Genomic DNA, 27,933 nt, shown 5'->3' with positions numbered 1-27,933 from the left:
ACATGATGACCACTGGATATGAATAAAGTGGAATGAGGACTGAATGAGTTAAATCAGTATAAAGTATTTCACAGAGTACTTGGCAAGTCACAAGCTCTCTATAAATGTTAGTGATTTTAGTATTGTGTCCTATGTAAAGACTGAACTAATTTTACATTCCCAACAGCAGGGTAAAAGAAATTGGTTTTCCTAAATCTTTGCCAATTCTTCCAAATTTTCCCTTTTGTATTTCTTCTATGAATCATTCGTTCGTGTTGACAGTTCTCCTATTGGATTTCTTATGCTTTTTAAATTTTTAACCGATTTCCGTATTAAGGCTATGAGTCCTTTGTCAGAAGAATAACAAACACTTTTTTTTGGCTTAGAAAAAAATTTTTAAGACTTACCTCCAGTTCCTAGGACCTTGAGGAGCTCAAAATTTTCAATCCCCACCTTCTCTGCATGTCCTGTTAAATTAGCTAAAAAAAGAAAGAGAAAAAAGAAATAATTAAGGGGATCAGTAACAGGAGGGGGCCCATGGAGGCTTCTGAAATACCAGCAATGTTTTATTACTTGACCTGGGTGGTTAAGCCAGGGTTCACTTTATAATTATTTGTTAAACCATACAGCTATGTTTTGTGCAATTTTCTGTATATTATATATTATAGGCAAACTTTTTTAGAATTTAGTAGCTATATCATTTGTACCTGAAGTTAACATAAAAATAAAGTGTTAATAGACTCACTACTGATCAAGATAATCTGAAAATAAACACAAATTCCAATATATAGCTAGATATGCAGTACAAAGAAAACGGGACAGATTTAGACAACATAATCATTAGTTAACAAATATTTATTGAGTGTCCACTAAATATCATCCCCAGCATCTAAGGTGGGTTCTACTCCCATTTCTTTCTTCCTTTTTTTTTTTTTTTAAGATTTTATTTATTTATTTCACAGAGAGATAGAGAGCACAAGTAGGCAGAGAGGCAGGCAGAGGCAGGCAGAGGGAGGAGAAGCAGGCTCCCCGCCAAGCAGGGAGCCCAATGCGGAACTCAATCCCAGGACCCTGGGATCATGACCTGAGCCAAAGGCAGCGACTTAACTGACTGAGCCACCCAGGCGCCCCCCCCCTTTTTTTTTAAAGATTTATTTTATTTGTTTATCTTAGAGAGAGAGAGAGCACGAGCAGAAGGAGAGGCAGAGGGAGAGGATCTCAAGCCCATGCTGAGCGCAGAGCCCAATGTGGGGCTCAATCTCACAACCCTGAGATTATGACCTGAGCCAAAATCAAGAGTCAGACGCTCAACCGACTGAGCCACCCAGGCGCCCCTCTACTCCCATTTCTGCCACTAAGCACCTGCACATGATTTAGCCTGCATTAGTCATTTAACTACAGTGTCTCAGTTCCCTCATCTCTGAAATGAAAGCACTAGTCTCAATAAATTCTAAGATCTCTGCCAGCTCTAAAATTTGTTTTAAAAAGTATAAACTCTTTAAAAACATATTCTATCCTAAATAAACAAAATTAGGATATCGTATGAAGGAGTATTTTCCCAAGTATATTCCTTTGATTCTGGTCCTATACTACACGATGTTAACAGATGTTATATTTGGGAGGAAAACATGCTTTCAAGCCAAAAAAACTTGAAATGGTTGGCTTAAACAAAGTTAATCGGGTTTCTTTACTGCTGAACTTCACAGATGAAAATCTGTATGTGAATCTTCAAAACTGAGATACGTTTTTGTCAAATTTATTGGATCCCAAAAGTATTTTTTATGGTAATACCTATAATATAATGTGAACCAGCATTCTGTAGATGTGGTTAAGGCAGGCTTGGCCCAAATCCTAGTTTTACCACTTAAAAGCCACGTGACCTTACACAAATTACTTAACTTTTCTTTGTCTCAGGTACCCTCTAGTGTAAAATGAGGATAATAAAAATACCTACCCTCAAAGCATACTGATGTCTACAATTTGCTTTGAAATGCATTAAAAAAATAAGATGGATTAATGGATGAATATAGGTATGGATAGATATGTGATAAGCAAATAGATAAAATGTTTATTACAGAATCTAGATAGTGAGTGTAAGAGTGTTCAACATGTCATTCTTCCAAATTCTCCGTATATTTGAAAATGTCCATAATAAAATGGCATAAAATAAAATAATACCTACTTCATAGGGTTGTGATGAGGATTCAGTGAGTTAAATTCATACAGAGCTTGCTATATGCCATAGCATTATTGTAAGCATTTGTAAGTAAACAATGCTCTGGGCCTACAACTTCAAGAAAATCAGACCCAACTAGGAACTTCTAGAATTAAAAATTTCAGGGGGATAAGTGATTTCAGTGTCCTTCCAAAGTTTAACCAAATGCATAATTAAAATTTTTTAAATTGTGGTCAAAACCACATAACATAAAATTTCCCACCTTAGCCATTTTTTTTCTTTTAAAGATTTTATTCATTTATTTGACAGAGAGAGAGATAGCGAGAGAGGGAACACAAGCAGGGGGAGCGGGAGAGGGAGAAGCAGCCTTCCCGCTGAGTAGAGAGCCTGATGTGGGGCTCAATCCCAGGACCCCAGGACCATGACCCAAGCCGAAGGCAGATGCCTAACAACTGAGACACCCCCCTGCCCCCCGCCAAGCCATGTTTAAGTGTATAATATAGTGGTGCTAATTAGATGTACTATGTTTACAACAGATCTCTGGAACTTTTTACATTTTGCAAACAAACTCTATACCCATTGAACTTAATCTATTAACAATTTAATGTAACTGTTGAGATGGTTGGATTTGGGTCAACCATTTTATTTTATTATTTGTTTCCAACTTGTTTTTTTCTCTTTTCTTTTTTAAAGTTGTATTTATTTAATTAATCTCTACACTCAATGAGGGACTTGAACACATGACCCTAAGATTGAGTCGCATGCTCTTCCAACCAAGCCAGCCAGGTGCCCCTTGTCTTTTCTATTGTTTGTTCTCACGTTTCTACTTTCCTGACTTAAAACAACAACAAAAGATAGCATTTAAATGCTTTTTAGAATTTCATTTCAATTTTCACACTGGCATTTTAGCTCTACTTCTTTGCATTATTAGTGTAGTTGTTGCCCTAAGGATTACAGTATACATCTTTAATTACTCACAGTCCTCTTATAATTAATACTGTACCATTTCCCTAAAAATATAGAAACTTTGCAATCATTCTTCATGGAATATAGATACATATTAAATGGAGTTAATATCTTCTATATATGCTATATATGCACAACTTATATGATTTATAAAGAAAATAAGAGGAAAGACAGAGGCTTTCCCTTTTCTGTAGATATTTATCATTTTTGATGATCTTTTTTTTTATCTTTTCCAAAGATCCACAATTTCATCAGGTATAAGTTTTCCTCAGCCTTGAAGAACTTCCTTTGACATTTCTTGTAGTGCATTCTCTTGAGTTTTGTTTTATATGAACAAGACTTTGCCTTCATTTAAATTTTTCCATTGAGGTATATTCCATAAGACTCACCCTTTTAAAGGGTACACGTCCGTGGCTTTTAGTCTACTCACGGTTGTGTCACTGCCACCACTAATTCTGGAATCCTCTTCATTTCTGAAGGATATTTTCCTTTGATAAAGAATACTGGGAGGACAGGCTTTTTTCTTTTCTTCCGGCACTTTAAATATGTTCTTCCACTCTCTTTTGGCTTCCGTGGTTTCCGAGGTGAAGTCAGTCATTAAATGGATCATTGCTCCTCTATTAGAAATGTTATCATTTTTCTCTTATTGTTTTCAACATTTGCTCTTTATCTTTGGCTTTCCAAAGTTTTGCCATGATGTGTCTTGATGTGGACTTCTTTGGGTTCAATCAGCCTGGTATATATTCACTGAGTATCTTGAATCTGTGGGTTTCTGTTTTTCATCAAATTTGGGGAATTTCTGCTTTAACGTTTCAAAAAATTTTTTCTATCCCATTCTCTCTGTCCTCTGAGATTCCATTTCTGTGCATGTTGGATTGTTTAATTCAACCTAAAAGGTCTCTGAGACTGTTCATTTTTTGCTCCAATCTGTTTTCTCTCTGTTCTTCAAATTAATTTCTATCACTCTATCTTCAAGTTCGTGTACTTTTCCTTCTGCACCTCTATTCAACTGTTAAATCCATCTACTGAATTTTTATGTCAAATATTGTATCTTTTAATTCTAGAACTTCCATTTGGTTCTTTCCCATTGTTTCTATTTATCTGATAGGATTTCTTGTTTTGTTATTCACTGAGAGCATGACATTTTATTTCACTGAGGATATTATAACAGCTGCTTTAAAAATCTTGTCTGCTACTGCCAATATCTCATTCATCTCAGGGTAGGACTCAGCTGATTTTCTTCCTCTTCAGATATGTTCCATTTTCTTGATTCTCCATATATGGGAAAATTATGGCTTGTAGAAATGTTAATTTGTGAAGACTATGAAATTGTTATTTTTTTCTCCAGTGAGAGTTCTTTGTTTTGCTTAGCTGGCAAATATCTTGGGTTGGCCTAAACTGTAAACTCTTTTTCTTTGGAGGCAGCTCCAGTCCAGTTCAGATTTTTTGTCTCCAGCTGAGCTGTTCCGAGTCCATTGTACTCATGCATGGCTCAGAGGCAAGAGATGTGTGCTCACAAAGGACTCCCCCTCCTCTGGCTCTTCTTCTGGGATTTCTCTACTATCTTCAGTGATCAGGGCTCTCTGGTTTCAGTTTTCTAGTCCCCCTGGCCAGAGAGACTATTGTTTTTCCACCAGAGTCTCCAGAGTACAGACTGTACTTAGCCTGAAGCTATAATCAGCGAAAAGGCAAATTTACTTCTTATAGCTTCCTTCCTTCTCTCCTCCAACTATGTACACCCGAGTAGAGCCTATCTGCTTCTGTTCACTTGCTTTTTATATTAAATCCAGGTTTTACAGTTGTTTTCTGCTAAGGAATTCTCCAGGAGGAGGTCTTTTCTGAAATTACAAGAAACAAAAGTCTTCCTTCATATAGTCAACAGGATGAAGGGAAGCAGAATACGCCACCCCCAAATATGCTTTGGCATGTTGATTCTTTTGAATTAAGTTACTTAAGAAACAGCCTGAGAAATGAGGACACTGACCTCCTCTGCCCCCCCTCCCCCAAAAGCAAGGAAATAAGTCTCTCATTTGAAAGGTACCCTCCCTGTACCAGGAGGGTAGAAGGCATCCTTATTACCAGAAATAGGGGATTTGGGGCCCAGAGAGCTATATAAACAAACTCTGTTACTTCCTCATTAATTTACTATCTCAAACCCAAACGCTTCAGTCTTACCAATTTTTCACAAAGCCACCTGCTTTGGTGACTTCTTTGAGCCTCCTATCTGTATAGGCTCCTGTACATACAAAATTAAATGTTTTTTCTCTGTTAATTTGTGTTCTGTCAATTTAATTATTAGGCCAGCCAAAGAACCTAGAAGAAAAGAAGGGAAAGGTTCTCTTCCCCTGCAATTATAAAGTTTCTACTTTACTGCCCTAGCAAGTTAACTTCAAAGAGTAAAATAAAATTAAAAAGGTGATTTGATGTAAGACACCTCAGGGGTCTTGAACTTAATATCCATATAACGCTTTTACATTACATCTGTTAGGCAAAGTAAGTAATCAGACATATGGAAGCAGATCAATAGGAAGCTCTATCAATACTTAGGCATGGGGAGAATTTACTAGTTATAAAGATCTTTTTCATTGTGTTAACAACAAAACACATACAAACAAATGGTAAATAGGATACTATATAGAATCCTAAGCACTGACAAGCACATAGTCGAGCATGTGAGTCTAGGTATTTAAATGGTTCTCATTTCTATGCTATTACTTGTTATTATAAGTAGAAGCCTTTGAACATGAAAGTCCAAAAATAAACTACATTTTCTCTTAATTAAATTGTTAACCTCAGATGAAGAGCTCAAACTTCCCAGCAACACCACCAACATTTACTAGAACAAGATTTAAAATATTTACATATTGTATTTCACACTGGAGGTGAAGTAAACATCAGCCAATTACAGAAATCTGCATTTCTGAGTCATTACATGCCTTAGTGAAGTCCAAAATGTACGCTGATCAGATGGTGAGAAAGGTACTCCACGCCTGGGGCCAGACTGTACCAGAAATAAGCCTTTACAACTGACAGACAGGACTGTCCATTGTTTTCCTTCATATGTAAAAATAAATGGCACTTTATTGTGGTTGCAGGAGCTCCTTTTCCTGTGTCAGGTGAGCCTCTGCCCACCCCCTGTCTAGTTCTCCCTGTAGGTAAGAGAAGTTACTAACCTAATTATTCAAGAGCCCAAAATCCTGACTGGGCACAGTTAGCTGTAGGTGGGGTCCCTGTGTTAAAATAAGTCTTCACCCAGGGTCTGTGTTACTGCCTCAAACTCTTGGCCTGACCTGAGCCATGGGGGCCCAATGGCCATTCTCTTGCACTTTCCTTTTACTATACAGCAGTCCCTCCACAGGTTCACCTCCTACAGGTTCAGTTACCCATGGCTTCAGTTACCTGCAGATCACCACTGGCCAGGGGGGCAGAGGATCCTCCTTGTGATGCATCCTCAGAAGGTCAGACTATGTTACAGTGCCTGCATCATTCACCTTACCTCAGCTCATCACGAAAGCATTTTATTATCTCACACATCATCACAAGAAGGGTAAGTTCAGTACCCTAAGATAGTCTGAGAGAGAGACAATATTCACACAACTTTTAATCCAGTGTATTGTTTAACTGTCCTGATTAGTGTTGTTGATCTCTTACTGTGCTTAATTTATAAATTAAATTTTATTATAGGTGTGTTATGTATGTACGTATAGGAAAATGCATAGTATATAGGAGGTTTGGTACTATGTGTGGTTTCAGGCATCTGCTGAGGGTCTTGGAACGTTTCTCCCGTGGATAAGGCGGGGGGACAATTGTATTCAGCAGTCAACAAAGCAGATTCAGAGGTTCACTTACTAGTTTGTTCTCCCCTCCAACCTTTTAACTCACACACCTCAATATGCTGGTCCCAAAATGGTGATTAGATGAGGCTGGGAGGGAAGTAGGAGTCCTGACTTAGGCCTTAAGCCTGAACTACTTGCACCAAGGCACTTTTAAGGAGAGTTCTACACTAATGTGCTAGAAGTTTGCACAGCCTTTATTAATGTGGCACTCTGAGTCCCACGGGCTACTGCTTCTTGCAGACAGTCCCCTCAGGACTCCAGGGCAAAGAGTATATTGGCTGGGCAGAGTTTGGGCATTTCTGAATTTCTGGCTATAATGACTTGGCACCAAAACCTTACCCTCAGCTCCTAATTTCCAACTAAAAGGATTAACTCCTTCCCACAGAAAGAATGCCTTATGAAAACGCTTCACAAATATATAAAATACCAAAGAATATCAACAAACTTAAGACTAGAGCTATTTAGTTGGTACATAATAGTACTGCCATGCCAGTTGTTGATATCTGGCAACTCTTGTGATGCCTACACCTCTTGAGTTGTTAAATAGTAAGCCTGGATTAAAACGAAGAGAGTATTTCTAAACTTTTCAAGGTCTACGTTAGGCCTATCTCTACAATTAATCAGCTTAGACAGTCTCCTCTCATCAAAAGCATTTGTAGTTTTTTACATTAATGCATTGCTCAGTTTATTCATTTAGAAAAGATAGTTGTGAACAGTTGTAATGCTTTCATAAAGCAGTTGTCACCAATTTTTTTCTTTTTAATATATTAGAAACTACCCCATTGAAAATCCTTTACTTCTTCATTGGTGTTATTATCCTATAATGCATTCTTCCTGGTTAGGAAATCACTTTTAAAGCTGAATTTCACAAATTCTTTTACAAGAAGTCAATGGATCTTTTAAAAATGTTTGCCAAAACTCAAATGAATTTCAATGTTTAACAGATTCTCTTTAGAAAAGTCTGAATTATTAATAGCTCTTAAAGGAAAAATCTTGTCTTACACAATGAATATAAAGTACTTGGTTTTTTTACACAACTGGATTCATTTGGCTCCTCAAATAATAATATGGTTATGTGCTATGTAGAAAAATATGGCCGATATAATTTTTTAAATAAGAAATTTAGAAAAATCAGGTTATTGTCTTTTCTCCCAAATTTAAATAGCTTTGTTGCTGGTTCTACTATTATTATAAAATAATTCTGGTTTGTGGCTTAAAAAAAATAGACAATATAAACAGGCTTAAAGTAGACCTTGAAAATCTCCCGTATCCCCACCAAAGATTACTATTATTATTTCCTTGGCATATTCTTTCAGGATTTGAGCCATAAACCTATGAATGATACCCGGCTTCTTAACCCAACTTTCTAGGCAATTCTACTATCAAATATAATTTGTAATGCATATTATCTATGACCATTTCTTTTAAGTTGATATGTATAAGTCAGAACTTCCCAATTTTATGGAGGAAAACAATCAGGAAAAACACATTTTTCATGCTGTTGCCATAGTTTCTGCTAAGCTGCACAAATGTAATTGCTCAGAGCATGTGCCAAAATCATTTGATTAGATCCAATAATTCACTTGTATTAAAGCTAAGAAAAGGATTAATTTAAAGCACTTTTACAATTAAAGTAGAATAAAGAAGAGGAATAATGCATCTGAAGCCATTTCAAGTAAGTTGTTAGCATATGAGGGAGGTACTCATATGCCAGATTTTATTCAACGGATTAATCATTTATTAAACTTGCAACAAGCTACAAGAAATGTAATTTATTAGAAAGGATTATGGAGTCTATGGGCAATAAGGGGAATATCATTATCACGTGAAACTACTTAAAAATGCTCATTGAGAATACAAGTTCTCATTTACTCATTTAACAAATACTCACTGGGTACCTAGGGACACCTGAGCCAGCTGTCAGGTCTTAAAGGATTTGAAAATGTGAGAAAAGCTAGGGCCTTCTGGGCTGGAAGAGTATCTGGAGCAAAAGCATAAGTTGGAAGGGCGCCTGGGTGGCTCAGTCGGTTAAATGTTTCAGCTCGGGTCATGATCTCAGGGTCCTGGGATCGAGCCCCTCATCGGGCTCCCTGCTCAGCGGGAAGCCCGCGTCTCCCTCTCCCACTCCCCCTGCCTGTGTTCCTGCTCTCGCTCTCGCTCTCTCTGTCAAGTAAATAAAATCTTAAAAAAAAAAAAAAGCATAAGTTGGAATAAGTACTTTCCTAGTACAGAATAAGAGGATGGTCCTAATTAGCTATGATGGGCTTATGTGGGGAAAAACAGTAAAAGTACTACATCAAACAGGGACACAAAACTAGCTGATTCAAAACCTAGAATGCCAGACTAATTAGTCTGAGTTGACTCAATAAGCAGCAATGGCTCTTGACAAGATGAAAGTAAGGTTTTAGAAAACTACTTTGGCAATAGCATGCCATGTGGATAGCAGCAAAGAAAGACTAAAGCTAAAAGGGGGAGAGGTTATTGCGATCAGCTAGATGTGTGCTAACAAGAATCCGGTCTGAGTAGAAACTAGAATAAAGAGAGAATGAGCCTAAGAATCACTGCAATATCCAGTTCAAAAAACACTTGCTGAATACCTAAGCTGGGTGCTGAGACCACAAAAGCAAACAGGACAGGGTCCCCACTTTCAAAGATAAATAAATTGAACTGTGTTTCTTCCCCCCCCACCCGGCATTGGCCCCATATCTAAAGTATAAGAAATGAGGTCCCTTGGGTGGCTCAGTCAGCGTCCAGTTCTTGATTTCAGCTCGGCTCGTGATCTCAGGGTCCTGGGATAAGCCACCCGCGGAGCACGGAGTCTACTTCTCACCCTCTCCCTCTCCTCCCGCTTGCGTGTGCGTGCTCTCTCGCTCAAAGAAATAAGTCTTTTTTAAAAAGTACAAGAAATGAAAGTCTAGTAAATGGTAGTGTTACTGATGAATTCTGTTGAAAGGGGAAGTTGAAAGGGAAGGTCGAAAGGGGAAGTTTTTGGGGTTACAACACTGATTTTGGAGTGATGGCAGGGCATCCCAAAAAGGCTGCCGTGTAGACAGTTCTAGACAAGGAACTGAAGTTTGGCAGAGACAGCATGCTGACGGGGTTTTACAACACGCTACCTGCCAAACACAGCACCTTGGCATACTGAATATTTTAAACTGAAGGAATCTGAAAATCAACAGCAGGTTCAGGGAAGGAGTTTCTGACCACCCCCTGAAGCAAGTCATAAAACTTCCCCGCGAGAGGCACCCTCGCTAGACCCAGACAAAGGAGCATCCCTATTTCTGGAGACAGGGGACACAGGCAGGAATCCGAACAAACAGGCCTTGCTAAGTTTCTCCCAGGTTACTACGCTTACCTCATACATTTGCCCTCTCATACCCCTGTTCTATGACCTTCCATGCCATCAAACCTAACATGAAAATGCTAAGTTTATGTCTCCTGGGTCTTCATTTCCTTAGGAAGGTTCCCACGTCACATAAAACTTGTTACATAAATGTGTATACTTTTCTCTTGTTAATCTGTCTTTTGTTACAGGGGTCCCAGGGAACTTAGAAGGGTAGAGAAAAAAAGTTATTGGGAGAAGAGCAAATGCGTTAAGAAGAAAGCCTTCGGGAGACTACAGAGAAAGAAGGGCAAGTCTTAATGAAGACCAGGAGTGAGGATGCAGGAAGAAAAGAGCCAGAGAAAAGGCGAAAAAATGAACAGTGTATAGAATCCAAAGAAAGAATGCCCCCCCAAAACCCGATTACCAATGAAGTCAAACATGGTACAATGGGAAATACATATCTGGTCTTTGTCCAGGTTCCCAGCACACAACTCCTTGAAGCTTAGGACACTCCAGAATGGTAAGAGTGTCTTTTGTATGCTGAGATGACTGGGGGGGTAAGGGGGCCCAGATAGCTTCAGGATGGGGGCTGGCTGCTAGAAAGACCTACGACTTTCAGCCCTCCCCTCCCCTCTGCCTCCTCCCGGGGAAGGGGGAGGGGCTAGGGAGTAAGTTAATCACCAATGGCCAATGATTTAACCAGTCATGGCTAGATCAAGAAATCTCCAGAAAAACCCCTGAACAATGGTTCTAAGAGGCTCAGGCTGGTGCACACACACAGGGGCTGGGATGGCAGCGCTCCCTGAGAGGGCATGGAAGTTCCACATTCCCCTCCCGCACCCCTACTACCAATACCTTGCTCTAAGAATCTCTTCCATTTGGCTGTTCCCGAGTCAGGTTTTATCCTGAAGTCTAGGCTGGAAGGTCAGAGTTATGGATGGAGACAGATAAACAAAACATCCTTAAAAACAATGGGTACAGATAATGCTATTTAAGGCTATGAAAGGAAGGAATAGAGTGAAAATGGGGAAAAAAAATCACAGGAAATATTTTTCTAACTTAACAGTCAGATGAGAGAGAAGGTCAGAAGTGAAGTAATGGGGTCCAGGACAGAAAGGGTTAGAGAGAAGGATTAAAAGACAGAGTAAAGAATAAGGATATGTAGAGGATGGAAAAAAAGATTATATATAGCCTTTCAACTGGACACAAATGGTCTCCAAAGGGAAGCAGTGCATAGAAGTAAGAGTAAAATGCCTCAGAAACCCGCTTGGCTAAAATGTACAGGGGGATGAAATGAGATCTACAAAAAGTCACCGCAGGAGATAAAAAGCAGTGTAAGCAGCATATAACTTGAACTATGCTAATCAAAAGAACTAAAATATTTAAAGAATGGATAACAAAAGATAGACTGGAAAAAATGAAAACTAAAAAACAGAATGCCAAGTTGGGTAATGTGTTTCTAGCACTTTCCGAGGGACAATCTGATTACCAGCTTCAAACATCAGGCCCCCTAGGAAGCAACACCCCTATCCTGGAGATGGCCTTCCTGTGCTCCTAAGCCTTTCACTCATAGAGCACATGGCCAACTCCCTTTTTTCTAAGTCCATACTCACCAGCAACCCAATTTTAATTCAAGACCCTCACCCCAAAAGAAAAAATGCACTAGTCAAGCAAATGCAAGTGTTTCGTGTAGTTGCTGATATGTCCCACTCTAAAGTGGTAAGATGTCATTTGGGTTGATATATCAGTCTTTTGAGATTGTAATCATAACTATATGCATGAAATCAGAGCACGAAGAGGAAACGCAATTAACAGAATGATCCAGCATTGAACCCTGTTTGTCACTACCAAGGAATACCTCATTAAGAGCAGTATCTACAAGATTCTGCAGCAGTGTACTGTGACCTTGTCAATGGTTTTGTGACTGTTTTCATCTCGGAAGAAAAGGAGAACAATTACAGAAAGCAGCATTGTGAGATTCAGCTGTGAGTGCAGTAGGAAGTAGGGAAAGAGCTTGCTGCAGCTGAAACCGATGAAATAATTAAATCACAATTTATTATAAATCTGTGATCTACAGAACATCAGCTTAGAAAGCTTAAACACCACACTTGTCTACAAAAACACTTGGTGTCCAACTTTCAGGCACTTTCCAGGTCTGTCTTCCTCTCTGAGACACTATCTCATCAATTAAAAAATAAAAGGGGCGGGGAACAAAGCCTAACAAGTTAATAAAAAAGTTCCCGTTTTTGGTAAAGAAAGGAGTTTCACTCCTGGCTCAAATTCCCTATTCTTCAGTGATTAGTTTCACCTTCAATATTAAAGAAATCAACATGAACCTCTAATTTCCAAGTACTGGTGTGAATGAGACCACAGCACAATACTGTAGCCTTTTTCCTCTTTTTAAAACTTTTCTTCTATCATGACCTATATCAGAGAAAGTCTCAGAGGCAGGGGCGATTATAACCCCACCATTCTAATACGAGCTACTCTCCTTTTGTACATTCATCTCCAGTCTTTTCTCGTGTATGTATCCTAGTTACTAACTGGGGCTTGCCAGCTATAGACGAAAGGGACTCAAATTGGCAGAGCCATGGCCTGTGCCAGTCCAGAGCCTCGCCCTGCCCCCAGGCTTCTAACAATTCCCAGGAGAGCTGATGTCCTCAGCTCCCTCTGAGCTCCTCAGGCACCACCTCTGTTTCGCACCACACCAATCCAGACACAACAGTGGGTCCTTCTCTGAGTTCTAGAAAAGACAGTAATAAAACCCGAACACGGGCAGAACACATTCTTGAATAGAAGAGACTTCAGTGAAGATTTCCGGAGAAAGGCAGAGGGCTGGCACACATGGCAACGAAAAGGGGAACTGGAAGGAGGAACGGTCCAAATTTCTCACCATCTTCCAGCCTTGAGGGAGGGCGGGGGGTCTTTATCTCACCAATTCCTCACTTTCCTCCTTTTCTCTCTCCCTCCTTCCCTCTTAGGAGCAAAACCAACAAATCGGTTCCCTCGTGTCCTGTCAAGCGGCTTCCTCCACTCCTGACCTCTCAGCCCTCGCCAACATCCATACTCACATCCCTAAGTGGGCTTGATATCAAGGCACTGCCCCCAGCGCAGCTCCCTCTATACAAAGAATTCTGGGGCCCACTGCTGGGATAAGATATTTTTCTTCTCCCTACCTCTGTCGTAGGTTTTATGCAGCCATCATACTCTACATGTAACTACACAGTCTACTAACTGAACAAATATGCTACATGCTTACTTGAATCCAACTTTGTGCCAATCAGTGGTGACACTGGAGCAGACATACCCCCTGATGCCAAGCCGCGCGGGGTCCGGAGGAGGCACGCAGGCGAGTGAAGAAACCCATGGCACAAGAACTACCAGAGAGCTATGAGGCAGACAGTACCAGGAGGGCATCTCACCACATCTGAAGGTTTGGGGAAGTCAGGCACGGATGGAAAAAGAAAAAAAAAAAAAAGCCTGCTTGTCAGAAGAAAACACACAAAAGCACCAAGATGACCGAGAACATGGCATATCTGGGAATGTGCAATTAGCACACAGGCAAATGCAAGAGAAGGAAAGGGCCAGAAGACACGGCAAGACTCCCAATTCACAAAGACTCTGGCTGGAAAAGGTATGCCTTTTACTCTAAAGGCAAGAGGAGCCAAGGGAAGATTTTACCCAGAGGATTAAGATAACCATTTCTGTACCTGAGAGAAACCAGCAGCAGGACAGAAAATGAGTTAGAAAGGAATTCACACGAAGACAGCAAAGCCAACGCACAGGTTGGTAACAATGGTTGAGGCCAGAAACGATAAAGGCTACACTAAGGCACTGAAATCAGGGAAAGAAAAGAAAAACTGAATTCCTTAATATTTATTAATACTACTAGGCACAGGGTGAAAACACTGGAAATCACTAAAATCATGAAATTCTGAATAGCTGTAGTACAATCTCTTCAGTTCAAAATGATAATCCTTGGGGCGCCTGGGTGGCTCAGTCGGTTAAGCGGCTGCCTTCGGCTCAGGTCATGATCCCGGGGTCCTGGGATCGAGCCCCGCATCGGGCATCTGCTTCTCCTTCTCCCTCTGTCCCTGCTCGTGTTCTCTCTCTCGCTCACTCTCTCAAATAAATAAAATCTTTTAAAAAATGATAATCCTGGGTGGCTCAGTTGGCTAAGCGACTGCCTTCGGCTCAGGTCATGATCCTGGAGTCCTGGGATCGAGTCCCGCATCGGGCTCCCTGCTAAGCAGGGAGCCTGCTTCTCCCTCTGACCCTCTTCCCTCTTGTGCTCCCTATCTCTCATTCTCTCTCTCTCAAATAAATAAATAAAATCTTTAAAAAAATGATAATCCTTAAATGACCATGAAATCATAAAGTACTTGCAGCAAAAGATCAATTTTCAAAATGTTGTACATGAACTGTATCCATTTGTTAAAACTCAGAACTGTATGCAAAGAAGAGTGAATGCTACTGTACGTAAATTATACTTCGATACAAAAATATGAGAGCTATAAAGAACCATGAAAGTATTTTTTTGTTTTTTGGGTTTTTTCCCATGACAGTATTTTTTAAACATGAATGTTATAAAGAAGAGATTTTCAGATTCAACAAGAATTTTCTTGATGTTTACTTGGTTATTGTTTTGCACCCATACCTGTTTCTCAAAGATAATGCTTGCTTTTTAGAAAAGCCACATATTTTCTAACAGCAATACAAAGCTTCTAAGACTTATTTTTCAAAATGCACACATTTTTGGTACATCTTACACTACATTATCCAAGCAACTTGTTCTTCAATTTTATAAAAAGATTACTTATTAATGCATTATTCCTAAATGTTACAAGTTTTTCTGTCCTTGCTATAACTGCATGTGATTCGATAACATATTATTTAATATGCAGATGTGTGTGGGGGTGTATACAGACTTGGTGCACATAAACTTTGTGAACTAAATGTATGTAAAATGTCTGTGGGATTTCCAAAAGAAGATGACCAGTGGACAGTAAAGAATTTTATGATAGTAGATTATTTGAAAACTCACAATTATTATAAAACATACAGCTTTACAAGAACCATCAACTTGAAAACTTCATTTCCTGGCCAGGTCCTACGACTGAGATTAATACACACAAAAATGTGAAGAAAAAGACAATTTAGGGAACAATATGGCACATCAAAAGGATTGCATCAGAGTTTTTAGGAGATTTATTTTCAGAGGCAAGCTTCCTCAGTATTAGTTTATCACTTAGTGTTAATTTATCCATCACTAGCTGACAGTTTAAAGACAACCACACTTTGAACCTGAATCTGGATAAACAAAGAACAGAGCCACACTACTGACATTCTGCATGGCTTGCCTTATTCTGAAGGTCTACCTTCATTTGCAGTAGGAGTCATGCTGCAGTATTTTGGCAAGCAAAACATTAGACAACTTACACATGATAAAAACTGAAACCATTACAGCAAAGTAAACACTCCAGATTCCCAAGTGCCACAGAAATTATTTTGGTATTTGTTGACATATTTTAAATTGTACCTTCCATGCAAGATGTAAAGCAGTTTTCAAACAGTCCAAAGTAATATTCCCAAGAGTCAGATTTCAATTTGATGTAAGAAAATACAGCAGCACTTTGTCCCTCCAAAGCCATAACCTCATTTTTCCACTGCAATTCTATTGTCGCCTCTAAGCCCGATTCTATTGTGAGAAAGAACTTTATCAACACCCTTTCCTTTTTCTAGTTTCCAGACTACCATCCTCTGACCCCCAAGTTCGCAATTCAGAAGGAAAGGTCAAGGAGTGCTCTGGAAGGACTTTGGGGCACTAGAGCTCTACAGGACCATGCCCCCCTGTTGTCCCCTCCTTTTCTTATTTCAGACAGGGAGTGTGTAACCCATTTCCCTGAAACCATGTCAAGCAATAAACACCTCCGATTTTATCACAAGGGTATGAGCACAATGGTGTTGCCATGTAACAAGTCACAGAACTTTTGTGCCTCTTAAACACTATGATAGGGCTCCCTGGTCACTTAAATTTTTTTTCTTATTTTAAAATGATTTCAAAATCTAAAGTTGCTAATGGACAACTCTCATATTCAAAATTACCAATCTTTAACATTCTGCCACACTTCTCTTATTCGTACGCTCACGCATAACCACACACTCTCACAACATGACTTATTTTTTCTGATCTACTCAGAGTAGTTTGCACATACCATGCATCTTTGTCCCTTAATATTTCGGTATTTCTAAAAATGCTTTTAAGTAACCTCAGTTTGGTTAGCAAATTCAAAGATTTAATATTGATAAAATACTTTAATCTATGCTCCCTACCCTGATTTGTCAACCGTCTGATCTTCGTTGTGATTGTTAATTTTACGTGTCAGCTTGGCTGGACTATATGGTGCCCAGATATGCGGTCAAACATTATTCTGGGTGTTCCTATGAGAGTGTTCTTTGTATAAGACTAGTATTTCATTAGTAGACTTTGAGTAAAGCCGATTGTCTTCCATAAAGTCAGGTGTGTACACAAGTCTCCATCATCAAATGGAAGTGGTACACATGAGATTGGGGCTGAGTAGGCCCCGAAAGCAAACAATCTGAGCAAGTGGCCCAAATGCCTGTGGTCTTCACTCCTGCCACTCTACCTCTGCTCTCCCAGCCTGCACCTATGGCCTCATGAGGAGGTCCCTAAGATCAGGAGACAGAAAAGACAAGACCCAGGCCTGGGTACAGATGGTTCTACACAACATGCAGCCAACACCTGGAAGTGGATGGTTACAACACCATAGCTCCTTTCTGGGATATTCCTCAAGGACTGTGAAGGCACAGAAATGAAGACTGCATGAAGAAGTGTTTCTTCCGTATTTTGTTATTAGTGTATGCGTGCGTGCATGCACTTGTATAAAACAAGTATCTTTGTTCTCTCCCCTCTCTTATTCCCTTATCATGTAACATATGATGTATTGACTTTACATCATAGTATTTAATTTACAGGATGGATATCAAGGAGAAAAGTAAACATCACTCAAGAACTGTGAATCCTCTTCTGCAAAATGGTTAATGTGTTTTCTGTTGTACACAGGATAGCTGTATCATGTTAGCTGCAAGTTTCACCTTGTTATTCTCTTTACTTGGAGGTTAAGTATGATTTAAGGAGATGGCATATGGATATTTGGTCAAATAGTCAAGCGTTATTCTGGGTGTTTCTGTGATGGTGTTTTTGAATAACAATTAAATCTAGGGACTTTAAGTAAAGCAGATAGTCTTCCGCAATGTGGGTGGGCCTCGTATGATCAGCTGAAAGGCTAAATAGAACAAAGAGACCAGTCTGTCCTGAGGAAGAGAATTCTCCAGCACACTGCCTTCAGAACAGAATTGGATCATCACCTCTCCTGTCTCCAGCCTGCTGGCCCACCCTTGCAGATTTTGGATTTGCTAGCCTCCAGAATCACATGAGCCCATTCTTTATAATAAATCTCTTTATACACACTCTCTCTCTTTCTCGGTTCTCTTTTTCTGGAGAACCTCAACGAACACATCCTTTAATAGCACTTTCTCCTTGAGTATAAAATCCAGTATGCAATCACATATTGCATTTATTTTGTCATGTCCCTTTAATCTTGTTTAATCTGGAAGACTTCCTCAAGCTTGGTCTTTTACAACTGATGTTTTTGAAACATAGAGATCATTATTGTTGTTTATTTAAGCAGAATTCTGTTTGACCGAAGTCTGCTCATGACTCAGGTTGTGCATACCAGCTCGAGTACTACTTAAATGATGTGTACTTCTCAGGGTATCACAACCAGAAGCATACAATGTTTGTCTGTCCCATATTGGTGACATTAGTTTTACTGATTTATTTTTTATTTACTTATTTTATTTCTTATTTTAAATAGGCTACACACCCAACATGGGGCTCAAGATCAAGAGTCACATGCTCTACCGGCTAAGCCAGCCAGGCACCCTGGTGATGTTAGTTTTGATCATCCAGTCAAGGTGGTCCAGTTTCTCGATTACATAGGTACTGATTTTCCCCCTGCAATAAGCAATCTGTGGAGAGACACTACAGGGCCACTAAGATATCCTGTTCCTCATCAAACTCCCACACCTAGACTTAGCATCCATTGATGATTCTTGCCTAAACCAATCTTTACTATATGGTTACGAAATAATAAAATCTTTAACAAATAATAACAATAACCATAATAATTTTAATAATAATTTTTGTAATAATAATTTTCCACCTCTTCCACCCCTTCTGTGTTTATCAGTTAGCACCGTACTTTAAGAAGAGTCCTCCCTTCTTCCTACCTATCATCAGAATATTCATGGATGACCATTTTTTCAGTGGCTTAAAATTCATTCCTGTCCTTAATATTTTCCTGCAGAAATTGACCCAGATTTGGTCTGTGGAAGCATCTTCAAGCTGGCTTCTGTGTCCTGACATGATCCCTTCATTTATTTTCTTCCTTCCTTCCTTTTTAGCATTTCTTTGCTTCCTCTTACAAGTAGCCTTGATTCCTTTTTTTTTTTTTTAAGATTTTATTTATTTATTCATGACAGACAGAGAGAGAGAGAGAGGCAGAGGGAGAAGCAGGCTCCCAAGGAGCAGGGAGCCCGATGTGGGACTCGATCCCAGGACCCTGGGATCATGACCTGAGCTGAAGGCAGACGCTTAACCATCTGAGCCACCCAGGCGCCCGCCTTGATTCCTTTTAAGGGTAAATGGTATTAGGAGCCAAGATCTGGGTGCCAGATGTGCTCACTGATACTGGGAGATCTTGCCTTCTAGGCCTTTTCATGAACAGAGCTAGGATATGTATATTTATGCCATTTTATATATATTTACGTCTTCTGTACATAAATACTCATGCTGTGTATGGACTTATGTTGTACACGGACTTATACTGTATACACATGTAGTATGTGTGTTTCAAAATACTGTAAGAGATGCCTCACTGAGTTGGTGTAAACTATTTGCCTATAATTTTCTAGTGTATAAAATTACCTGTATATGAAATCATTTGACCTTAAACTTATTTACCGGTTTAAGTCATATGAAATGAACCAAAAAGCATATGGCCAACTCACCCAGAAAAATAAGATCATGATGAGTACAAGAGTAATGATCTAACTCTGAATGATGAAACCCAAATATTATAACGTCAAACCAATGGAATGTGAAGTACACCAATAATGTCCATGTTTCTAAGATAGTCTGCCAGGCCATCGCTAAGCCACTTCCCATCAAATAACCGGTGCTCACCTCCCTGTATACTTCCAAGAAATATCCGAATGTCAGCAACTAGAGGATACATGGTGGGGAAGCTGAAGCAGAAAAAGAGGCTGAGCAATCTGAAGAGTCAGGTCCTAACACCCCTTTCCAACCATCTTTTTAGCTTGGAAATAAATGCATAAATTTGAGAATGTTTACATGATTTGCATGGTTTCTTAGTTCTGCTTCTGGATGTTTCATTGTGAAAAACTAGATTTTTGCTGTGACCTCAAGTAAAACTGAAATCAAATCTAAAATTGGGAACAAACATGTACACATACTTATGTTCTAAGTGTTCTTATGCAATACAAATTACAAATAGTTATATACACAATGTAATTTAAGGTTTACATGCTGTTCTTTTATGTACGGCCCCATCTTGTTTTAGTCCCAGCTCTAGAAAAAAATATTACCAGCTCATCAACAGTCCTTTTCCCCAGTCTGTTTGGATAGAACTCACTGTCTGGCAGACTCCTCAGGAAGACCACTTGTGTAGGATATTCTTTGAGTTCTTGCATACTCAAAACTTTTTCTATAGCCTCAATCCTGAAGGCAACTGTCTGAGTATAATCCTTGGTTTGCATTTCCTTTCCTTAAGTTGTTTTTTTTTTTTTTTTTTTAAAGTCACTCCAGGGTTGCCCTGCTGTGTACGTTGCTTTTGAGAAGTCTGGTGTCAGATAATTATTCTACCATTGTGTAATTTATTTGATCTTTTGGCCCGAAGCTCTGAGAATTTGTTTAATCTTTAAAGTCTAATAGTATTACTAGGATATGTCTCACAGCTTTTCTCCAATGCCCCTTATTCATTTTCATCGGAATCTATTCTTCCTTTGGGTCTTTGTTATTTAGTCTTCATTCCGATATGACTGTTTTTTCTTTTTCTTTTTTTTTTCCCCCTCATCTGATCAACTCTCATTGCTGAATTTTTGGAGGGTTTTGTTTTGTCCATTTCTTGTTTAGTTTTTGAATATCTGATTTAAGGTGTTCTTCAACATCACCTAGTGCTTTTCTAAGGATATTTATTTGGTTGGGAGTATTGTATTCCTATGTTTGTTTTGCATAACAGCTGGATTTAGGGGAGACTGCATCAGCTGGAATGTTCGATTTGCATTTTCTATTTTCTTTTTATAATAGCTTTGTATTTTCTTTTTTCTTCTATTTTTAGGTCTTTGGTCTACAGGGTTCCTAGTGGTATAAAAGGAGCCTATCAGTTTAGTGGGGTTCACTTTGTTTAATGGGTGACAGGAAAGCATTAGTAGGTAAGTTACCTTGTTTCTGCAAGGTCTGTAATTTTCTCCTTTTCTCTCTTTCCCTTCACTGGCCACATCCCCCAGATGCTCACACCTTCCTCAGTTATTCTCCAGAAGCAGTTCTTCTTTCACATTGCCACTTCTGCTCCTCCTCCTTTTTGCCCCTTCCTTGCTCAAAGCTGTGAGCTACCAAGTCCCAGGGCTGGAATCAGTATTTTCCAACATACTGTTGACATTCTCTTTCTGAGGGTGATCTTTGCCTGTGTTTTGCCTCAGTTTTCTGTGCTTCTCTCTTCTTTTTCGAAGACTCTGTTAAGACTTCCCTCTCCCACTCTATGCCCCACAGGACTTCTGTAGCAAGAGCTCTGCCAGAATTTGGTATGGTTTTTCTTTCCCTACTTAGATGTAATCTGAAGAGTATGGTATTCCCTGTCTTCCAGCAAAGCAGATGATATGGGTCAGAAGTAGTTTTATCTTCTATTTAATATCATGAGTTTTTTTGGGGGGGGCGATGTATATGGAGATTTGGAATCAGGCAACTGTCATTATCCTCCAAATCTAAAAGATCTATCCTTGCTCATGGTTAAAGTGTCATTTCTGAAGTCCTCTCTTCTCCTACCCCCCAAAAATCTTCAAGGCAACTAGGAAGTTTCCAGCTTGGTCTGGGAGTCTCTTAGAAGTGTTCCAAAAGTTAAAAACCCTCCAACCCATCCCCACCTGACCCTCAATTGAAAGCTAAATGTCAGTATCCTTTTTCTGTTAAAAAAAAAAAAAAAGGTGGATCCTTTGCAGCATTATAGTCTTAAAAAATTCCAAATGCCTTCATACGAGATTTTCCCTGCAGGAGGTTTTATCACTGAGAATCATCTAAATTATATTACGGTAACATATTGCCCCAAAATTTCAATGGCTCAAAACAAGTTTACTTCTCATTCATTCTTCATGTGCACTGTGGTTTACCTAGGGGTTCTGTTCCGTGTCTTCTTTACTCCAGTACCTAGGATCACAGAGAAGCCACCATCTAGAGTACTGTCAGTTGCTAAAGCAGTGGGAATAAAAAGCTTTGGAGGGTGTCATACTGGCAAATTTTTTTCAAATTTTTATTTAAATTCTAGTTAACATATAGTGTAATATTGGTTTCAGGAGGAGAATTTAGTGATTTATCACTTACATACAATACCCAGCACCCACCCCAACAAGAGCCCTCCTTAATCCCCATAACCCATTTAACCCATCCTCTACCCACCTCCCCTCCAGCAACCCTGTGTGTTCTCTATAGTTAGAGTCTCTTATGGTTTGTTTCCCTCTCTCTCTTTTGTTTTGTCCCCTTTCCTTATGTTCATCTGTTTTGTTTCTTAAATTCCACATATGAGTGAAATCATATGGTATTTGTCTTTCTCTGAATGACTTATTTCACTTAGCATAATACCCTCTAGCTCCATCCACATTGTTGTAAATGGCAAGATTTCATTCTTTTTGATGGCTGAGTAGTATTCCATTGTGTGTGTGTGTGTGTGTGTGTGTGTGTGTGTGTGTGTGTGTGTACATCTTCTTTATCCATTCATCAGTCAATGGACACCTGGGCTCTCTCCCTACACTGGCTATTGTTAATAATGCTGTTATATAAACACTGGGGTGCATATACCCCTTTGAATCTGTATTTTTGTATCCTTTGGGTAAATATCTCATAGTGCAATTGCTGGCTCCTAGGGTGGTTCTATTTTTTTATTTAAATTCAATAGCCAACATATAGTATGTCATTAATTTAAGATGTAGAGTTCTGTTATTCATCAGCTGCATATAACACCCAGTGCTCATCACATCACACGCATTCAAATTGGCAAAGAAGAAGTCAAACTCGCACTCCTTGCAGGTGACATGACACTTTATGTGGAAAACCCAAAAGACTCCACTCCAAAATTGCTAGAACTCATACAGGAATTCAGCAACATGGCAGGCTATAAAATCAATGCACAGAATTCAGTTCCATTTCTATACACTAACAATGAGACAGGAGAAAGAGAAATTAAGGAATCAATCCTATTTACAATTGCACCAAAAACCATAAGATACCAAGGAATAAACGTAATAACCAAAGAGGTAAAGGATCTATCCTCTAAAAAAACTACAGAACACTTACAAAAGAAATTGAGGAAGACACAAAGAAGTGGAAAAATATTCCATGCTCATTGATTGATTGGAAGAACAAATATTGTTAAAATGTCTGTACTACCCAGAGCAATCTACACATTCAATGCAATCCCTATTAAAATACCATCAATATTTTCCACAGAACTGGAACAAATAATCCTAAAATTTGTATGGAACCAGAAAAGACCCCAAATAGCCAAAGAAAGGTTGAAAAAGGAAACCAAAGCTGGTGGCATCACAATTCTGGATTTCAAGCTCTATTACAAAGCTGTAATCATCAAGACAGTATGGTACTGACATAAAAACAAACACACAGATCAATGGAATAGAACAGAGAACCCAGAAATGGACCCTCAACTCTGGCCAACTAATCACTGACAAAGCAGGAAAGAATATCCAATGGAAAAAAGACAGTCTCTTCAACAAATGGTGTTGGGCAAACTGGACAACCACATGTAGAAGAATGGAACTGGAGCATTTTCTTACACCAAACACAACGATAAGCTCAAAATGGATGAAAGACCTAAATGTGAGACAGGAATCCATCAAAATCCTAGAGCAGAATACAGGCAGCAACCTCTTTGACCTTGGCCACAGCAACTTCTTGATAGACACGTCTCCAAAGGCAAGAGAAGCAAGGGCAAAAATGAACTACTGGGACTTGATCAAGATAAAAAGCTTTAGCACAGGAAAGGAAACAGTCAACAAAACTAAAAGGCAACCTACAGAATGGGAGAAGATATTTGCAAAAGACATATCAGACAAAGGGCTAGTATCCAAGATCTATAAAGAACTTATCAAACTCAACACCCAAGAAACAAATACCCCACTCAATAAATGGACAGAAGACATGAACAGACATTTCTCCAAAGACATACAAAAGGCTAATAGACACATGAAAAAATGCTCCACATCACTTGGCATCAGGGAAATACAAATCAAAACCACAATGAGATACCGCCTCACACCAGTCAGAATGGCTAAAATTAACAAGTCAGGAAATAACAAATGTTGGCAAGGATGTAGAGAAAGGGGAACCCTCTTATATTGTTAGTGAGAATGTAAGCTGGTGCAGCCACTCTGGAAAACAGTATGAAGCTTCCTCAAGAAGTTAAAAATAGAGCCTCCCTACGACCCAGCAATTGCACTACCATGTATTTACCCCAAAGATACAAACGTAGTGATCCAAAGGGGCACCTGCACCCCAATGTTTATAGCAGCAATGTCCACAATAGCTAAACTGTGGGAAGAGCCCAGATGTCCATAGACAGATGAATGGATAAAGAAGATGTGGTGTGTACACACACACACACACACACACACACACACACAGGAATATTACTAAACCATCAAAAAGGATGAAATTTTACTATTTACATCGACATGGATGGAACTGGAGGGTATTATGCTGAGCAAAGTAAGTCAGAGAAAGAGAATTATCATATGGTTTCACTCATATGAGGAATGTAAGAAACAGCACAGAGGATCACAGGGGAATGGAGGGAAAACTGAAAGGGCATGTGATGTGATGGGTAGTTCTATTTTTAACTTTTTGAGAAACCTCCATCCTGTTTTCCAGAGTGGCTGCACCAGTTTGCATTCCCACCAACAGTATAAGAGAGTTCCCCTTTCTCCACATCCTTGCCAACATCTGTTGTTTCATGTGTTGTTAAATTTTAGCCATTCTGACAGGTGTCAGAGTGGCAATTAAAGGCACAAGGCCTGAAGTCTTAGGTGTGACCTCTGATCAATTTCATTCTTCTGAACTAGTCACATGACTCCACTCAGCTACAAATAGACCTGTCTTGTGCCAGTAGGAGAACCAGAAATCCCTACAATAGAAATGCATCTTAAACCTAAAAGATGCCTAAACAATTCTGTTAACAGCAATAAGAAAATGTACTTCTTAGCATGTGAAAACTAGACTGACTCTTAATACTAAAACCAAAGAAATCATGATCTAATGAAATTCAAATGACATGCAGTAAATCCAAATAAGCCTGTCAAATACATGTAATGTTTTAGTTGGCCAAATGATGGCAACTAAAATGCTTTAATCAGAATTTCCGTTAAACAAATTTAGCTATTACCAAAGTTAAAGCCTATTACCAACATTAAATTATGGAAGATAACTGAACCATAAGACCCTTCTGGAGAGAATTACATAATTTTTAATAAAAGGAACCACTAATATATGCAGACATAGGCTTACATTTATATGCCCAGAGATGTTTACCTACATACAGATTTAGATGTTATTAATTACCTGTTTAACTTAAATATATCAGCATAGCTGAAAGGGTAGTAAACATAGAGGAAAGTATTTAATTTTGGATTTATAGTAGTTCTTAATTTGGGCTATATATCAGGAAGATAAACAGGCAAGTTCTAAAGTATCTATAATATCTCGACAATAGTAAGTTGATAAGCATAAACATTTTTTATAAGTCAAGGACATCCATGGTAAAGGAAGATTAACCACAGAAAAAGATTTTTTCTTTCTTTGCTATGTACCTGCAAAAGGGAACTTTAAAGGACTATTACAATAATTAAAAACTGAATACCCATAGACTCCTTGTGGGAAGTAACATAAAAAATTCAATTTTGCTTTCCTATTATTTGCTTTATTATTGCCTTCTATTTCAATAGCTACTAAAATGAAGATGAAAACCATACTGGCTTTTAAAAATTAGGGCTTTCCACAGGCACCTGGATGGCTCAGTCAGTTAAGCACCCAACTCTTGATTTTGGCTCAGATCATGATCTCACGGTCATGGAATTGGGCTTCGTGTGGGGCTCCATACTCAGCGGGGAGTCTGCTTGGAATCTCTCTCTCCCTCTCCCTCTACCGCACCCCCCTCCCCACACTCTCTCTCTCTAAAATAAATAAATCTTTTAAAAAAATTAAAATATAAAATAAAAAGGGCTTTCCACTTTGCTCAGCTGCCCTTATTTATGATATTGAAATTGTCTGCCAAAAAAACAGAGAAAAGATATTAAGATTTCATATTAACAAAAAGGGTAGTAACTGGGCAACAGTTAAGCAAAAGCATACCTATAAAAATTTCATCCTAATTAAAAAATTAAAACCCCGGGTACACTTTGAAACATTTGTTCTACAAATATTTAACCACTTCTAATTACACATAGCATTCTAAAACAGTAGGGGCTTAGAGCCTCACTGTGTAGATCAGAATCCACACTCCATTTACTGGCGATGCATTCTCAGACAAGCTGCTTAACCTCTATCTGTATCTCTGTATCCTCCATTGTAAAATGAGAATACTAATTGTACCAGCCTTGTAAAAATTTGCTGTGGGATGGAAAGAACTAAAATATTCAAAATTCTTAGTAAACTCAGCGCCTGGCCAGAGCAGATACGGTACAGATTAAATAAGCTAATGCATGCACACACTGGCGCCACATATATATAGTAAGTGCACGACACAGGTTAACTGTGGCTATAAGTCACTGAAATAAAATCATTTACTGACTTCTAATTTCAAGACGGGAAAGACCTTTCGATATCCTAGTCTTTCCAAAAAATTGCTCCCAAACAAGGTAAACAAGAAACAGAAACACACTCCACAATTAATAATACCCAAAGAATTCTATAATCCTGAGCTACAAGGCATTGAGGATAGAAAACATTTGAAAGAACCGTGGGGCTCCTGGGTGGCTCAGTCAGTTAAGTGTCTGACTTCGGCTTAGGTCCTGATTTCAGGGTCCTGGGATCAAGCCCCGCATCAGGCTCCCTGCTCAGCAGGGAGTCGGCTTCTCTCCCTCTGCCATTCTCCCTGCTCATGCTCTCTTTCTCTCTCTCAAATAAATAAATAAAATCTTAAAAAAAAAAAAAAAGAACGGTAAATGACTCAGGAGAGGGGAAAAAGGTCAAGTGAAAATGCCTGAGCAAGCTAAATTACCTCTAGGGGACCCCAACAAAGCTTGGGATATGGAGGCAGAGGTAACCATTGACTGACTGGGAGGAGGGAAATGAAACATGAAAACAGGGAAAATGGCTGAAAGCCTTTCAAGGAGTTTTACTCCACAGGTCCCCACACTCACATGACACAGGATTAATAATCTGGAGATGGAAAGAACCAGATTTGTGGTTATCAGATATAGCAAGGGACAAGGATGAGGCAGGAGACCAAAAACAAAAAATTAAATAGAAGCCCACATATCCCCTGCTCACTCCGAAAGCAGAGGACCAGGCTAGTGCTCCCCAAATAATAGTCTGAAGGATCCTTCTTGGGAGAAATGGACAATCTTGAGTAAAAGCCATATTGATACTGACATGTGGCATTCCCAATACAAAAGCTCTACTGTATAAGCCTCCAACTAGCAATGGAAGTATCCCTCACACAAAGTTTCTAACCAGTGTTTTAGTGTCTCACTCAGGTTACCAGTCAAGGATCACAAAGTAATTGAGGAAAATACCTAACATACAAGACATCAAAATAAACAAGAAAAAAGGGAAACAGAAGAAAGAGTGGTAACGCAAGGTACAAGAAAAATAAAGCTTTATAGAAAGTATAATTCATATCCTTAAAGAAATATATTTTAACCATAAAACACAAATGGGGTACAATTTAAAAGGAATAAACCGATGGGGCGCCTGGCTGGCTCAGTCTGTTGAGCATGCAACTCTTGATCATGGGGTTTTAAGTTCAAGCCCCACGCTGGGTGTAGAGATTACTTAAAAATAAAAAAAAGGAGGGGCCCTTGGGTGGCTCAGTCAGTTAGGCAGCCGACTCTTGATCTCAGCTCAAGTCTTGATCTTGGGAATTGTGAGTTCAAGCCCCACACTGGTCTCCATGCTAGGCATGGAGCCTGCTCAAAAAAAAAAAAAAAAAAAAAAAAGAATAAAGTAAAAAGTAAGTGTTTAGAAATTTTTAATATCTGAAAAAAATGTCTTGAAGATCTGGATGATAAAGTGAAAGAAAGAGGCCAAAAGTAAAGTAAAAAATGGA

The 27,933-nt window shown here is 39.0% G+C and overlaps 1 protein-coding gene across 2 annotated transcripts in view; it reads right to left on the bottom strand.

The window, feature by feature from the left end:
• The window catches only part of RPS6KA5 (ribosomal protein S6 kinase A5), a 178,490-nt gene that overhangs the window by 125,735 nt on the left and 24,822 nt on the right, over nt 1-27,933 (bottom strand). For both annotated transcript variants that reach the window (XM_027571517.2, XM_027571516.2), the window contains exon 2: nt 387-458. In XM_027571517.2, the coding sequence (XP_027427318.1) occupies nt 387-458 (72 nt within the window). The remainder of the gene's footprint in view (nt 1-386; nt 459-27,933) is intronic.

The sequence above is a fragment of the Zalophus californianus genome, chromosome 6 (assembly GCF_009762305.2).
Source record: "Zalophus californianus isolate mZalCal1 chromosome 6, mZalCal1.pri.v2, whole genome shotgun sequence".
Taxonomy (NCBI): Eukaryota; Metazoa; Chordata; class Mammalia; order Carnivora; family Otariidae; genus Zalophus; species Zalophus californianus.
This window is presented reverse-complemented; position numbering and strand designations above follow the sequence as displayed.